Source organism: Rhinopithecus bieti, unplaced genomic scaffold (assembly GCF_001698545.2).
Source record: "Rhinopithecus bieti isolate Rb0 unplaced genomic scaffold, ASM169854v2 scaffold_33937, whole genome shotgun sequence".
Classification (NCBI taxonomy): Eukaryota; Metazoa; Chordata; class Mammalia; order Primates; family Cercopithecidae; genus Rhinopithecus; species Rhinopithecus bieti.
In genome coordinates, this window is record NW_016814873.1 from 839,014 (window position 1) to 853,724 (window position 14,711).

Genomic DNA, 14,711 nt, shown 5'->3' on the forward strand with positions numbered 1-14,711 from the left:
AAAAAAAAAAAAAAAGAAAAGGCCAGGTGCAGTGGCTCACACCTGTAATCTCAGCACTTTGGGAGGCTGAGACAGGTGGATCACCTGAGGTGAGGAGTTCAAGACCAGCCTGACTAACATGGTGAAACCCCGTCTCTACTAAAAATACAAAAATTAGCCAGGCATGGTGGCGCACACCTATAGTCCCAGCTACTCAGGAGGCTGAGGCAGAAGAATTGCTTGAACCAAGGAGGCCAAGGTTGCAGTGAGCTGAGATTGTGCCACTGCACTCCATCCTGGGTGACAGAACCAGACTTCATCTCAAAAAAGAAAGAAAGAAAGAGAGAGAGAGGGAGAAAGAAAGAAAAAGAAAGGAAGGAAGGAAGGAAGGAAGGAAGGGAAAGAAAGAAAGAAAAAGAAAGAAAGAGAAAAAAAGAAGAAGAAAAAAGATTTTTATTTTCTGCCAAACAGTCTTGACCTCCTGGGCTCAAGTGATCCTCCTACCTCAGCCTCCTGAGTAACTGGAACTACAAGCACCCACCACCACACCCAGTTAATTTTTTAATATTTTGTGGAGGCAGGGTCTCAAACTCATGGGTTCAAGCAATCCTCCCACCTTGGCCTTTCAAAGTGTTGGGATTACAGGTGTGAGCCACCATGCCTCACCTGGGATTGTATAGATTAAAATAAATTTAAGACCAGGTACAGTGGCTCAAGCCTGCAATCCCAACATTTTGGGAGGCTGAGGTGGGAGGATTGTTTGAGCCCAGGAGTTTGAGAGCAGCCTGGGCAATATAGTGAGACCCCCATCTCTACAAAATATTTTAAAATTAGCTGTGTGGGCTGGGCGCGGTGGCTCAAGCCTGTAATCCCAGCACTTTGAGAGGCCGAGACGGGCGGATCACGAGGTCAGGAGATCGAGACCATCCTGGCTAACACGGTGAAACCCCGTCTCTACTAAAAAAAATACAAAAAACTAGCCGGGTGAGGTGGCGGGCACCTGTAGTCCCAGCTACTCGGGAGGCTGAGGCAGGAGAATGGCGTAAACCCGGGAGGTGGAGCTTGCAGTGAGCTGAGATCCGGCCACTGCACTCCAGCCTGGGCAATAGAGCGAGACTCCGTCTCAAAAAAAAAAAAAAAAAATTAGCTGTGTGTTGTGCCATGCGCCTGTAGTCCTAGCTACTTGGAAAGGTGAGGTAGGAGGATCACTTGAGCCTGGGAGGTCGAGGCTGCACCCCATTGTACTCCAGCCTGGGCAACAGAGTGAGACCCTGTCTCAAAAAAAAAAGAGAAAAGAAAAAAATGTACATAATCCCTTCCCATCTTCCATTTTTCTCATGCATTTTTTTGTTTGTCAGTCTTCCACAGCCTGGATCTTGATGACTGCATCTCTGTAGTGTAGTTAAGTATTTCCTATAAATTGTTCAGTAGTTGGATCTAGAGACTTACTCAGATTCAGGTTTGGTTTGGAGGAGGGGCAAGATTACTTCATCATGGTTGTGTGCTCTTTTTTCTGGATGCCTGTAATGCCTGGTGGCCCTCTTTGTGAGAAGGAAAGACTCTTCTTTGGGAGCATTCGCTTCCTGTTTCATGGGTGCACTATTTTCACATATCTCTCTTAGGATAGTAATGATGGATTTCTGTGAAGTTTTCTTCTTTCTGATTCATTTCTATTTCCTCTTAGGTTTTGTTTGTTTGTTTGTTTGTTTTTTTGGGGTTTTTTTTTGAGATGAAGTCTCACTCTGTTGCCTAGGCTGGAGTGCAATGGCACGATCTCGGCTCAATGCAACCTCTGCCTCCTGGCTTCGGGCGATTCTTCTGCCTCAGACTCCCGAATAGCTGGGATTACAGGCACACACCACCATACACAGCTAATTTTTGAATTTTTAGTAGAGATGAGATTTCACCATGTTGGTCAGGCTGATCTTGAACTCCTGACCTCAGGTGATCCACCCACCTCAGCCTCCCAAAGTGCTGGGATTACAGGCATGAGCCACTGTGCCCAGTATTTTTTTTTCTTTCTTTTGTTTTTTTTTTTTTTTGAGACGGAGTCTTGTTCTGTTGCCCAGGCTGGAGTGCAGAGGCGCGACCTTGGCTCACTGTAACGTCCACTTCCCTGGTTCAAACGATTCTCCTGCCTCAGCCTCCTGAGTAGCTGGGATTATAGGTGACCACCACCACGCCCAGCTAATTTTTTTATATTTATAGTAGAGACAGGGTTTCAACATGGTGGCCAGGATGGTCTCGAACTCCTGACCTCAGGCAATCTGCTCGCCTCGGCCTACCAAAGTGCTGGGATTACAGGTGTGAGCCACCATGCCCGGCCTCTCTTAGGTTTTTGTTGGTTCTTTTTCTTCTTCTTTTTTTTTTTCCTATTTGTTTATTTTGGTTTCTTTCTTTCATGTTGGTGGTTTTACTTACATGTCTGGTAGTCCTTGAATGTCGACTCATTTTAACAGCAGGGGACCTTGAAGCTGTTTGGAGCTCTGTGTCCATAACTAAGGCTTGGAAATTTGGTCTCTGTTACACCACCACTGAGAGTGGTCTGGCTGGGCTGTTTGGTGGGAATCTTCAGTGTCAGTGTCTTTACTGTATCTTAGGTCGTTAAGTCTTTCCTCTTAGACCTCCAGTCAGTTTCCCAGAGCAGCCTCTTCTAGTCTTCTGCGTGGAGGCAGATGATCTGGCTCTTGGTGTCTGGGAGCCACAGGGGAAGAGGGTTGGGTTTGGAAAAGAGTCTCATCATGTAGTATACCTACCTGTATTGAATCCCCCTGCTTTCAGGATGGTGTCCCCATCAACTGGGCCTGCTATCCTCCATCCAGAAACCCTCTGTTTTACTCTCTCTGGTGGATAAACCTCCAGTCTTGGGCCAGGATGTGGAAGGGGCAGTCACCCAGGTCTGTGGAGTTTGGAGAGTACCAGCCTGTTTCTTAAACAGACTTTCAAATAATCCTCCTTATTTAGCATCCCCATTAACCTCACTTCCAGAGGTGGCTGAGAGTAGTAATTTGTGAACTTTAGGAATCCTGCCTTCTAAATGTTTTGGGGCTTCCTCCAGGGCTGGCTTGAGAAGATTCTTCTCTCTCTCTCTCTGTTAAGTCTTTTCTGTTGTTCATTCGCTTTCCAGCTTCCAAAATGTGGACGCTTTTGCACTTCTCTCTTGTTCTCCCCATCCCTCGCTCGTCTAGGTTTATGTCTTTTTAAAAATTCCCTGGCCGGGCATGGTGGCTCATGCTGTAATCCCAGCACTTTGGGAGGCCGAGGCAGGTGGATCACTAGGTCAGGAGATCGAGACCGCCCTGGCCAACGTGGTGAAACCCTGTCTCTACTAAAAATAAAAAAATTAGCTGGGTGTGGTGGTGCATGCCTGTAATCCCAGCTACTTGGGAGACTGAGGCATGAGAATTGCTTGAACCTAGGAGGCGGAGCTTGCAGTGAGCCGAGATCATGCCACTGCACTCCAGCCTGGCAACACAGCGAGAGACTCTGTCTCAAGAAAAAAAAAAAAAAAAAAAAAAAAAAAATTCCGCTTTGGCCCCAGGTGCGGTGGCTAATGCGTGTTATCCCAGCACTTTGGTGAGGCCAAGGTGGGAGGATAACTTGAGGCCAGGAATTGAGATCACTGGTAAATGTAGTGAGACCCCTCTCTTTTTTTTTTTTTTTTTTTTTTGAGACGGAGTCTCGCTCTGTCGCCCAGGCTGGAGTGCAGTGGCCGGATCTCAGCTCACTGCAAGCTCTGCCTCCCGGGTTCACGTTATTCTCCTGCCTCAGCCTCCCGAGTAGCTGGGACTACAGGTGCCCGCCACCTCGCCCGGCTAGTTTTATTTTTTTGTATTTTTAGTAGAGACGGGGTTTCACCGTGTTAGCCAGGATGGTCTCAATCTCCTGACCTCGTGATCCACCCGTCTCGGCCTCCCAGAGTGCTGGGATTACAGGCTTGAGCCACCGTGCCCGGCCTCCCCTATCTCTACAAATAAAAAATTAGCTCGGGCCAGGCATGATGGCTTATGCCGGTAATCCCAGAAGTTTGGGAGGCAGAGGTGGGTGGATCACTTGAGGTCAGGAGTTGGAGACCACCCTGGCCAACATGGTGAAACCCCGTCTCTACTAAAAATACAAATATTAGCTGGGTGTGGTGGTGGGCTCCTGTAATCCCAGCTACTTGGGAGGCTGAGGCAGGAGAATGGCGTGAACCTGGGAGGTGGGGCTCGCAGTGAACCGAGATCGCACCTCTGCACTCCAGCCTGGGAGACAGAGTGAGACTCCGTCTCAAAAAAAAAAAAAAAAAAAAAAAGAAATTAAAAAAAAATATTAGCCGGGCATGGGGCACACACCTGTGGTTCTAGCTTCTCAGGAGGCTAAGGTAGGAGGATAGCTTGAACCCAGGAGGTCAAGGCTGCAGTGAACCAAGATCATGCCACTGCACTCCAGCCTTGATGACAGTGAGACACTGTTTCAAAAAAACAACTTTTTTAGTGTAATTATCATTTGTTTTGTGTATTTGTTACATTGTGTGCATGACAGCCTTTGTTAAGTCTGAGGAGTATGGAGCTGACAGGGGCACTGGAATGCCGGGAAAGAGCTTCTTCAACTGAGATCAAGGCTTCCTGGAGGGAACCACTGCAAAAAGGCCATCGGGCAGTTTTCAAGTTATGTGACAGAGGGCAAAGATGGCCATAGGGTGCTCTGAGTTTTGGGATGGTCACATGACACAATCCAGCACTTGAACCTGGGGTACATGCTCCCTCATTGTGAGGCAGGATGTAGGCACATGACTGTGCATTTAGGCGTATGTGTGACCAAGAAGAATGAGAGAAATGGAAAACACTGGAGAACACAAAGTATCAAGAACTTCTCATCAGGCAATCCCAAAGCGCTCTGCTCTTTTCCTCTTCTTTGCCTCTGTATCCTCTGTGGTTCCAGTTCCAGCTGAACTTGTGACAATCCCAAATCACTCCTTCCTCTTTTTCAGTTTGTCATCATCTTCAGACTTTCTGGAGATTGAAGAGACATTCAAACCAAATCTTTGAGCTCTTTCCTTCAGCTTATCCAAGTTAACCATAGGTTTGTTATCAGATGACAGATCTTTTGTTGGAACCGAAGAATTCCCGAACCTAGCTGCCCGAGCAGCTTTCTTACTCTCCAAGCTCACAAAGCTTGGAGAGTTAAGAATTCGTTCAGCCCTCTTCTGCATTCTCTCAGTCTGTGGTATTTCAGATGTAATTTTCAGCACTTTATTCTCTGCTGCCACATCAACAGTTTTTTCAGGGGGTTCTTCCTCTTTGACAGGGAGCTCAATGGGCTTTGTTTCTTCTTCCTCTGTTTCATCTCCCAGTACATCTTCTTCATTTGCCTCCTCTTCAGCGTGTTCTTTAAGATATGCCTGGAGTCTGTGGATAAGATCTTGCTTTATTCCCTTGGTCTCCAAACCACAAGCAAGACATTCTTGCTTTAGTTCGGCAAGCTTCAGCTTATGGAACTCCACTGTCTCAGTCGCGATCTTGTTACCCCTCAAAAAACAATTTTTAAATTAAAAAAAACCCCTTTAACCTGTAATCCCAGCACTTTGGGAGGCCAAGTTAAGAGGTTCACTTGAGGCCAGGAGTTTGAGACCAGCCTTGGCAATATAGCAAGACCCTGTGTCTATTTGTAAAAATAAAAAACAACAAACAAACAAAAAAAACCCTTTGGGAGGACATGAGAGTAGGTGCACGTGCTCATTCTGGCATCAAAATGAGATGTAGATGTTATTACCTTATTTTGCAGATGAGAAAGTTGAAGGTCAGAGAGGTGAAATAGCTTATCTAAGGACACAGCTTATAGGTAACAGAGTTGGGGCTGGCCCTAAGACAGTGCTCTTGGAGAACAAGGATCCTGACTGAAGATCAGGACACAGGTGTCCCAGAGTCACAGCATCCTCATATTAGCAGGGCCTTTAGAGAACAGTTGGTCCAACCCCCTCATTTTATGGGTGAGAAAAAGGAGGCTCGGAATGGAGAAGGGATTCTTCCAGAGTCATGCAGCAAGTTCGTGCAAAACCGTGATGATAAATGCTCCGTGCTACACCAACCCTTTCTGTGACATTCATTCAGTCGTTGACTCAGCAAACATTTATTGAGCACCAACTGTGTGCCAGATCCTGTGCTATGCCAGGAAATGCAGACATGAGTAAAATTTGGTCCTTTTTTAAATTTCTTTTTTGAGACAGTGCAGTGGCACAATCTTGGGTCACTGCAACCTCCACCTCCCATGTTCAAGTGATTCTCCTGCCTCAGCTTCCTGAGTAGCTGGGATTACAGGTGCCTGCCACCATGCTTGGCTAATTTTTGTATATTTATTTATTTATTTATTTATTTGAGTCTCTCTCCGTCGCCCAGGCTGGAGTGCAATGGCACAATCTCGGCTCACTGCAACCTCTGCCTTCTGGGTTCAAGCAATTCTCCTGCTTCAGCCTTCTGAGTAGCTGTGATTACAGGCATACCACCACCCCCAGCTATTATTTGTATTTTTAGTAGAGACGGAGTTTCACCATGTTGGCCAGGCTGGTCTTGAACTCCTGACCTCAGGGTGACTCGCCCGCCTAGGCCTCCCAAAGTGCTGGGATTACAGGTGTGAGCCACTATGTCCAGCCATAAAATTTGGTACTTGCCTGTAAGGAGCCTTCGTCCTGCTTCCTGCTGGCTGCCAGGCCTCCTTGCTGGAGGTGCAAAAGAGGAGAACAGTAATAACAGTTAACATTGGCTGAGTGCTTGCTTTATGCCAAGCACTATGTGAATTATTTTTCATGTATTAGTGCATTTCATTTTCCCAGTGAGCCTATAAGGCAGGTCTTGGTAATAGGCCCACTTCACAGCTGAGGAACCTCAGGCATGCAGAGGCTGGGATGCACAACCAGGCAGCTCCAGAGTGGGAGCTTTAACCACCACCCTGAAATGAGGACTGCCATGAGGGAGGGGGCGAAGGAGAAGCGCACACGTCGGTGGGAGGGTGAACTGAGGGGAAGGGGCCAACCAACCTGATCTGCCTCCCTCCTCCTTTAGTGCTCGGTGGGCCCCTCCTCTGATAAGGCCTTGACCTTCATGAAGGACCATTTCCTGATGGATGAGCAGGTGGTGGGGACACCCCTGCTGGTGAAGTCTGGTGTAGAGTATACACGGCTTGCAGTGGAGACAGCCCAGGGCCTTGATGGGCGCAGCCATCTTGTCATGTACCTGGGAACCAGTGAGTAAAGAATTCCGGGACATCCCCCAGAGGACTAGAGCAGAGGCTGCCCCCAGGTTGAGGAGGGAAACCCTTGAGTTCATTCATTTATTCATTCAACAGCTGTTTACTGGGCACCTGCTATGTGCCTGGCATTCTTCTAGGTTTTGGAAATACAGCAGAGGAGCAAAACAGTCCACTCCCTACCCTTCCTGAGCTTTGTATGGTGGGGGAGGCAGACAGGGAGGTCTTTGGTGGCCTTATCAAGAGCTGTGTGTCTTGGGGGGAAGCTATGTTAGAGGAATTTTGAAAGGTTAGTGGGTGGAGAGGAGCTGGAAACCGCATTGTAGAGATCACTCCTTCAGGAAACTCAGCTGTGAAGGGAGGGAGGAAGGAGATGATGGCTGGAGCAGGGAGTGGAGCCCAGCTGGGGTTCTTGGTTTTGTTTTCCCCCCTCCTTGCCCCCAGGGTTCTTGTTTTATAGACAGGAAGGACTAAGCATCTAGTAGACAGGGGGATGGCAAAGAGATGGGTAGAAGAAGGGGTACATGGCAGGTAAAGTTGTGGAGGGAGCAGGCGGCCAGAGTCCAGGACACATGTGGAGCTGAGCAGCTGTGGTGGCGGGGAGACAGCTCCTGAGCTGGGCTGGGAGTGAAGTTGTAGCAGCATGGTGTGACTTGGTGGGTGTGCAGGCTCAGGGGGCAGAAGCCAAGGGAGCTCTTATTTGAAGGCTTTTGTGTTCTCTGTGTAGGTGGCACACAAGGTCATGAGCTGGGAGTGAGGGGGCAGGAAAGGTGGGAAGTTTGAGGAGAGAGGGGTAGATTCAAATAGCCATTGTGGGCTGGGTGCGGTGGCTCATGCCTGTCATCCCAGCACTTTGGGAGGCCAAGGTGGGTGGATCACCTGAGGTCAGGAGTTCGAGACCAGACTGGCTAACATGGTGAAACCCCGTCTCTACTAAAAATACAAAAAAAATTAGCCATGTGTAGTGGCACGCACCTGTAATCCCAGCTATTTGGGAGGTTGAGGCAGGAGAATCACTTGAACCCGGGAGGCAGAGGTTGCAATAAGCCAAGATTGTGCCACTGCCTTCCAGCCTGGGCAACAAGAGTGAAACTCCGTCTAAAAAAAAACCAAAAAACAAAGTAGCCATTGTGGAAAGGGGGAGAGGGAGTCAGCAGGGAATGCTGCAAGACTGCCCAGGCCGACTGCTCAGGCAGGGCCTGGCTGAGGAGGATAACCTTGAGGGTCAGTGGAAGAAATCTGTCAAGTTCATTCATTCCTTCAGGCCATATTACTAGGCACTGTATCAGCTGTGCGTGTATTGAGTATACAGCAGAGAACAAAAAGGTCAAAAATCTCAGTCTGTGAAGTGGTTGGAGACAGACAATAGCATCCTTAGTAAGTAAATTACATGGCACATCATGAGATTTGAGTCACGTAGAGGTGTGTGCAGGGGAATCAGGAATGCCAGGTAAGGAGGTTGCACCTGTTAAAAGGGTGGCCAGGTAGACCTCCCTGAGGTGCTTGATGGAAGTGAAGGAGGCAGGTGATGTGATTTTCTACAGAAGCACCCATCCGCCCACTGTTTCATGCCTATGGAGAAATAGTTGGGTTTCTCCAGGGATAAAGTTTTGTCAGGGAGTTGCAAAGGAAGGACAGGGGTCCGAGGGATTTTAGCCATTTACAAGAGACTGCCATCTCCATGGCAGAGAGGAAGGTGAATGGTCTGGTTGACCCGTGCCCAGTACACATCACCCTCAGAAGGCGCTTTCTTACATCTGGGGAGGCCCACTGAAGTTGGGAAGGGATCTGTGGATGAGGTGAGATGACTTCTGCTCTCTCTGTCTCCCCATAGCCACAGGGTCGCTCCACAAGGCTGTGGTGAGTGGGGACAGCGGTGCTCATCTGGTGGAAGAGATTCAGCTGTTCCCTGACCCCGAACCTGTTCGCAACCTGCAACTGGCCCCCACCCAGGTGGGAAGGGACCTGACCATCAGATGGCCTTCCAGTGGGGCTGGCCCTGGGGGCCTGTTGGGCTGGCTCCCTGGGCCTGCACTGGCATGCTAGGACTTTACTAGATGTGGCTGGTGCTCCCTGACAATCTCCATCTCTCCTCCAGGGTGCAGTGTTTGTAGGCTTCTCAGGAGGTGTCTGGAGGGTGCCCCGAGCCAACTGTAGCGTCTATGAGAGCTGTGTGGACTGTGTCCTTGCCCGGGACCCCCACTGTGCCTGGGACCCTGAGTCCCGAACCTGTTGCTTCCTGTCTGCCCCCAACCTGTGAGTGTCAGTCCTGGATGGTGGCCTGGATGGCCAGCCAGGACCCTTCTCAGCCAGCTTCTGCTACTGTTCTTCCTCTGTCCAGGGGCTACTGACACATTCACTCCAAGAGTTCTCCCATCCTGCAGTGGGTTTCTCCAGGGATGGAGTTTCCGGGCAGTTTTGAAGCTGCTCTGACCATCCCGGGTTCCTCTCCTCTCTGTTCCTAGTCTCCCCTGGCCTACCTTCTTCCCTACTGTACTTCCTGCCTTTCTCCTTCCTCTTCCCACTTTCAGCTCTTTCGAGGGATAATTTTTGCTTTCTCTGCTCTCTTAGGAACTCCTGGAAGCAGGACATGGAGCGGGGGAACCCAGAGTGGGCATGTGCCAGTGGCCCCATGAGCAGGAGCCTTCGGCCTCAGAGCCGCCCGCAAATCAGTAAGTGTAGGACCTCTCACCAGGGGAGGTGCAAAGGCTCTGGAAGACTTTTGGGCGGGGTGGGCATTCCTGCTCCAATTTCCTCTCCCAGCACCTGCCTGCCTTGAGATCTGAACACCTGAGTTGGGATGGATTTGGGTCCTGGCTATAGGGAAGAGGGACAGGAATTCTGAGCTCAGAATTGAGGTTGCAGTTGATTTTGGTGTCAGAGTTGGAGTAAGGTGGACTGGGGCTTAGTTTGGGGTCCAGACCGGAAATTAAGGAGGAGTGAAATTTGATTTTGGAAGTTGAAATAGAAGTTGGAAATAAGAGTTAGGGTCCAGGCTGGCAGGGCATGGTGGCTCACGCCTGTATCCCAGCACTTTGGGAGGCTGAGGCGGTACTCCCTTCTACCATTGTTTGAGCTCATGAGTTTGAGACCAGCCTGGCAACATGGTAAAACCCCATCTCTACAAAAATTAACCTGTGGAGAGACATACCTGTAGTCCCAGCTACTCGAGAGGCTGGGATGGAAGGATGGCTTGAGCCCAGGAGGCAGAGGTTGCCGTGAGCTGAGATTGCACCACTGCACTCCAGCCTGGGCAACAGAGCCAGACCCTGCCTCAAAAAAATAAAAGGGCTGGGGTCCAAAGATAGGTTAGAGACTCCCTCCTGTCTCTGTCCTTCATCCCTCCCTTAACCTTTTGCTCCTTTTCTTCTCCTACAGTTAAAGAAGTTCTGGCTGTCCCCAACTCCTTTCTGGAGCTCCCCTGCCCCCACCTGTCAGCCTTGGCCTCTTACTACTGGAGCCATGGCCCAGCAGCAGTCCCAAAAGCCTCTTCCACTGTCTACAATGGCTCCCTCTTGCTGATAGTGCAGGATGGAGTTGGAGGTCTCTACCAGTGCTGGGCAACTGAGAATGGCTTTTCATACCCTGTGGTCTCCTACTGGGTGGACAGCCAAGACCAGCCCCTGGCCCTGGATCCTGAACTGGCAGGCATCCCCCGGGAGCACGTGGAGGTCCCGTTGACCAGGGTCAGTGGTGGGACCGCCCTGGCTGCCCAGCGGTCCTACTGGCCCCACTTTGTCACTGTCACTGTCCTCCTCGCCTTAGTGCTTTCAGGAGCCCTTATCATCCTCCTGGCCTCCCCACTGGGAGCACTCCGGGCTCGGGGCAAGGTTCAGGGCTGCGAGACTGTGCCCCCTGGGGAGAAGGCCCCATTGAGCAGAGAGCAACACCTCCAGTCCCCCAAGGAATGCAGGACCTCTGCCAGTGATGTGGACGCTGACAACTGCCTAGGCACTGAGGTGGCTTAAACTCTAGGCACAGGCTGGGGCTGCAGGGCAGGCACCTGGCCATGCTGGCTGGGTGGCCCCAGCACAGACTTGACTAGGATGAGAGCAGCACAAAAGACCACCTTTCTCCCCTGAGAGGAGCTTCTGCTACTCTGCATCACCGATGGCACTCAGTAGGGTGATGCGCAGCAGTCTGCCTCCCCTATGGGACTCCCTTCTACCAAGCACATGAGCTCTCTAACAGGGTGGGGGCTACTCCTGGACCTGCTCCTGCGCTGATATTGAAGAACCTGGAGAGGATCCTTCAGTTCGGGCCATTCCAGGGACCCTCCAGAAACACAGTGTTCCAAGAGACCCTAAAAAACCTGCCTGTCCCAGGACACTATGGTAATGAACACCAAACATCTAAACAACCATATGCTAACATGCCACTCCTGGAAACTCCACTCTGAAGCTGCCACTTTGAACACCAACACTCCCCTCTCCCAGGGTCATGCAGGGATCTGCTCCCTCCTGCTTCCCTTACCAGTCATGCACCACTGACTCCCAGGAAGTCTTTCCTGAAGTCTGACCACCTTCCTTCTTGCTTCAGTTGGGGCAGACTGTGATCCCTTCTGCCCTGGCAGAATGGTAGGGGTAATCTGAGCCTTGTTCACTCCTTTACCCTAGCTGACCCCTTGACCTCTCCCCCTCCCTTTTCCTTTGTTTTGGGATTCAGAAAACTGCTTGTCAGAGACTGTTTATTTTTTATTAAAAAGACATAGCTTATGTATGACGGGCGATGTGTTTGTTGGAGCAGGGGGCTCCGGCAGAGAATTGCTGGAATGTCAAGGGAGCAAGCAGTCCAAGCACATCAGTTGGGAGGAGGACTAGGTTTGTGGGGTGATAGTTCTCTCCAACTTCAGACTACCTCCTCTGCCCTGCCAGCTCCCCACCCAGAACCAGCCCACAGTACTTTCCTCCACTCTGAGCATTGCTGGAGGGTGCTGCAAACTTTGCCTTTTGGGCCAACCGCAGGTTGGTGTTGACCAGGCTCAGCTTGTATCTGTCTGCTAGACAGGCGATACCTCATCCATCACTAACTCCCCTGTTGCGGCCCCCACAGTTGCTGTCCACAGCTCCCACACTTCTCGTGACTCCAACTCAGCCCCGCTTCCCCACTGCAGCAGTTGGCTTCAACTGTTGGTAGATGAATTTATAGAAAGACTGTGCATCCACCCCCATCCTGGCCACATCCTTCTCAATATCTGATAATGCTCTGTACACCTCCACACTACCTTCCTCCTCTCCCCTCTGTCACAAAGGCACAGGTCCCTCTTCCACCAAGGTTAACCAGCACATCTCTCAGCCCATCACTGCTAGGGATCTGTTCTCTAACCATCTGACCTCCAGCGTCCCCACTCGCTTTACCCACTTCCTCGATCTTTCATCTCTCCTCTCCCACCTACAGGTGTGTTCAGGCGTTCTCTACGTAAAAAAACAACAAAACACAAATCTTTCCCCAGACTCTATCCATTCACGTCACCCCCACTCAGTCTTTCTTTCCTGGTACCACCAAACACGGGAGCGGTTCCATTCTGGCTGCCCCCACCTCCCTCCGGTGTCACCTGAGCTCTCTCCAATCCCCTGAGGTCTGGCTTCTTTCCCCACCTTTCTGCTCAAATGGCTGTCTCCAAGACTACCCATAAACCCATAATGCCAAATTTGACTTTGGTGTCTGTGTACCCCTCACACATTGACCACCCCATTCTCACAATTTTCTTCTATTGTGGATTCTTAAATTTTTAAAAAATTTAAATTGTGATAAAAAACAAAACAAAAAAAAAAAAACCACGCAACGTACCCACTTAGCCAAAAAAAAAAAAAAAAGGCCAGGCATGGTGGATCAAGCCTGTAATCCCAGCATTTTGGGAGGCCAAGGCAGGTGGATCACCCGAGGTCAGGAGTTCAAGACCAGCCTGGCCAACATAGCGAGACCCCGTTTCTACTAAAAGTACAAAAAATTAGCCAGGCATGGTGGCAGGTACCTGTAGTCCCAGCTACTCTGGAGGCTAAGGTAAGAGAATCACTTGAACTCGGGAGGCGGAGCCTGCAGTGAGCCAAGATTGCGCCATTGTGTGTGTGTGTGTGTGTGTGTTTTGAGACAGAGTCTCGCTCTGTCGCCCAGGCTGGAGTGCAGTGGCACAATCTCAGCTCCCTGCAGCCTCTGCCTCCTGGGTTCAAGCAATTATCCTGCCTCAGCCTCCTGAGTAGCTGGAACTACAGGCACCTGCCACCACACCCAGCTAAGTTTTGTATTTTTAGTAGAAACGTGCTTTCGCCATGTTGGCCAGGTGGGTCTGGAACTCCTGGACTCAGCTGATCCGCCCGCCTCGGCCTCCCAAAGTGCTGAGATTACAGGTGTGAGCCACTGCACCCAGTCTAACAAGTATATTTTTTAAGATTAGAGATGGAGTCTCACTGTCACCCAGTCTAGAGTGCAATGGTGCAATCCTAGCTCACTGCAGCCTCATACTCCTGGGCTTAAGGGATTCTCCTGCCTCAGCCTCCTGAGTAGCTAGGACTACAGGCACATGCCACCACACCCAGCTATTTTTTTTTTTTTTAGAGATGGGGTCTCGCTATATTGCCCAGGCTGTCCTGAACTCCTGGCTTCAAGCAACACCCCTCCCTCAGCCTCCCCAAATGCTGGGATTACAGGCATGAGCCACCATGCCCACGCCCCACCCCTCTTAGCCAACTCTACCTGTATATATATATACATATATATATATGTATATAAGCCAGATATGGTAGATAGCCCATGCCCATAATCCCAGCTACTCAGGAGGCTGAGGTGGGAGGATTGTTTCAGCGCAGGAATTTGAGGCTGCAGTGAACTATGATCACGCCACTGCAATCCAGCTGGGGGCAACAGAGTAATCCCGTCTCTAATAATAATAATAATATGTAAAATAAAACATATGTACTATTCATTAAGTGGAAGTGGATCATCACAAATGTTGGTTGAGTAGGCTGAGGAGGAGGAGAAAGAGGAGGGGGTTGGTCCTGCTGTCTCAGGGCAGAGGCGGTAGAAAATCTGCTTAAGCTGGGCGCAGTGGCTCACACCTGTAATCCTAACACTTTGGGAGGCTGAGGCGGGCGGATCACCTGAGGTCAGGAGTTCAAGACCAGCCTGGCCAACATGGTGAAACCTCGTTTCTACTAAAAATACAAAAATTAGCCAGGTGTGGTAGCACATGCCTATAATCCCAGCTACTTGGGAGGAGGCTAAGGCAGTAGAATTGCTTGAACCTGGGAGGCGGAGGTTGCAGTGAGCCAAGATCACACCACTGCACTCCAGCCTGGGTGACAGAGCAAGACTCTGTCTCAAAAACAAAAATAAATATGCTTAAAAGTGGACTTATGTAATTAAAATTAATGTTGGTCAAGGTTCAACTGTATAAATAAGTAAGCTAGGTAGGGTACATTAGATGGTGATGTACTGTAGGGAAAAAATGGATCTGGGGAAAGCAGTTTGGGAGTGGGAAGGGTGTCTACAATTTTTTTTTTTTTTTTTTT

General features: G+C 49.9%; 1 protein-coding gene across 10 annotated transcripts in view; it reads left to right on the forward strand.

Moving 5' to 3' along the window:
• SEMA4A (semaphorin 4A) overlaps positions 1–11,925 on the forward strand; it is a 36,493-nt gene extending 24,568 nt beyond the window's left edge. For 8 of the 10 annotated variants that reach the window (XM_017852433.1, XM_017852434.1, XM_017852431.1 and 5 more), the window contains exons 11-15: positions 7,020–7,200; positions 9,038–9,156; positions 9,302–9,459; positions 9,775–9,875; positions 10,582–11,925. In XM_017852433.1, the coding sequence (XP_017707922.1) occupies positions 7,020–7,200; positions 9,038–9,156; positions 9,302–9,459; positions 9,775–9,875; positions 10,582–11,171 (1,149 nt within the window). In that variant the 3' untranslated portion in view covers positions 11,172–11,925. The remainder of the gene's footprint in view (positions 1–7,019; positions 7,201–9,037; positions 9,157–9,301; positions 9,460–9,774; positions 9,876–10,581) is intronic. The other 2 variants (XM_017852438.1, XM_017852437.1) reach the window with 1 other exon arrangement.
• Positions 11,926–14,711: the final 2,786 nt, after the last annotated feature.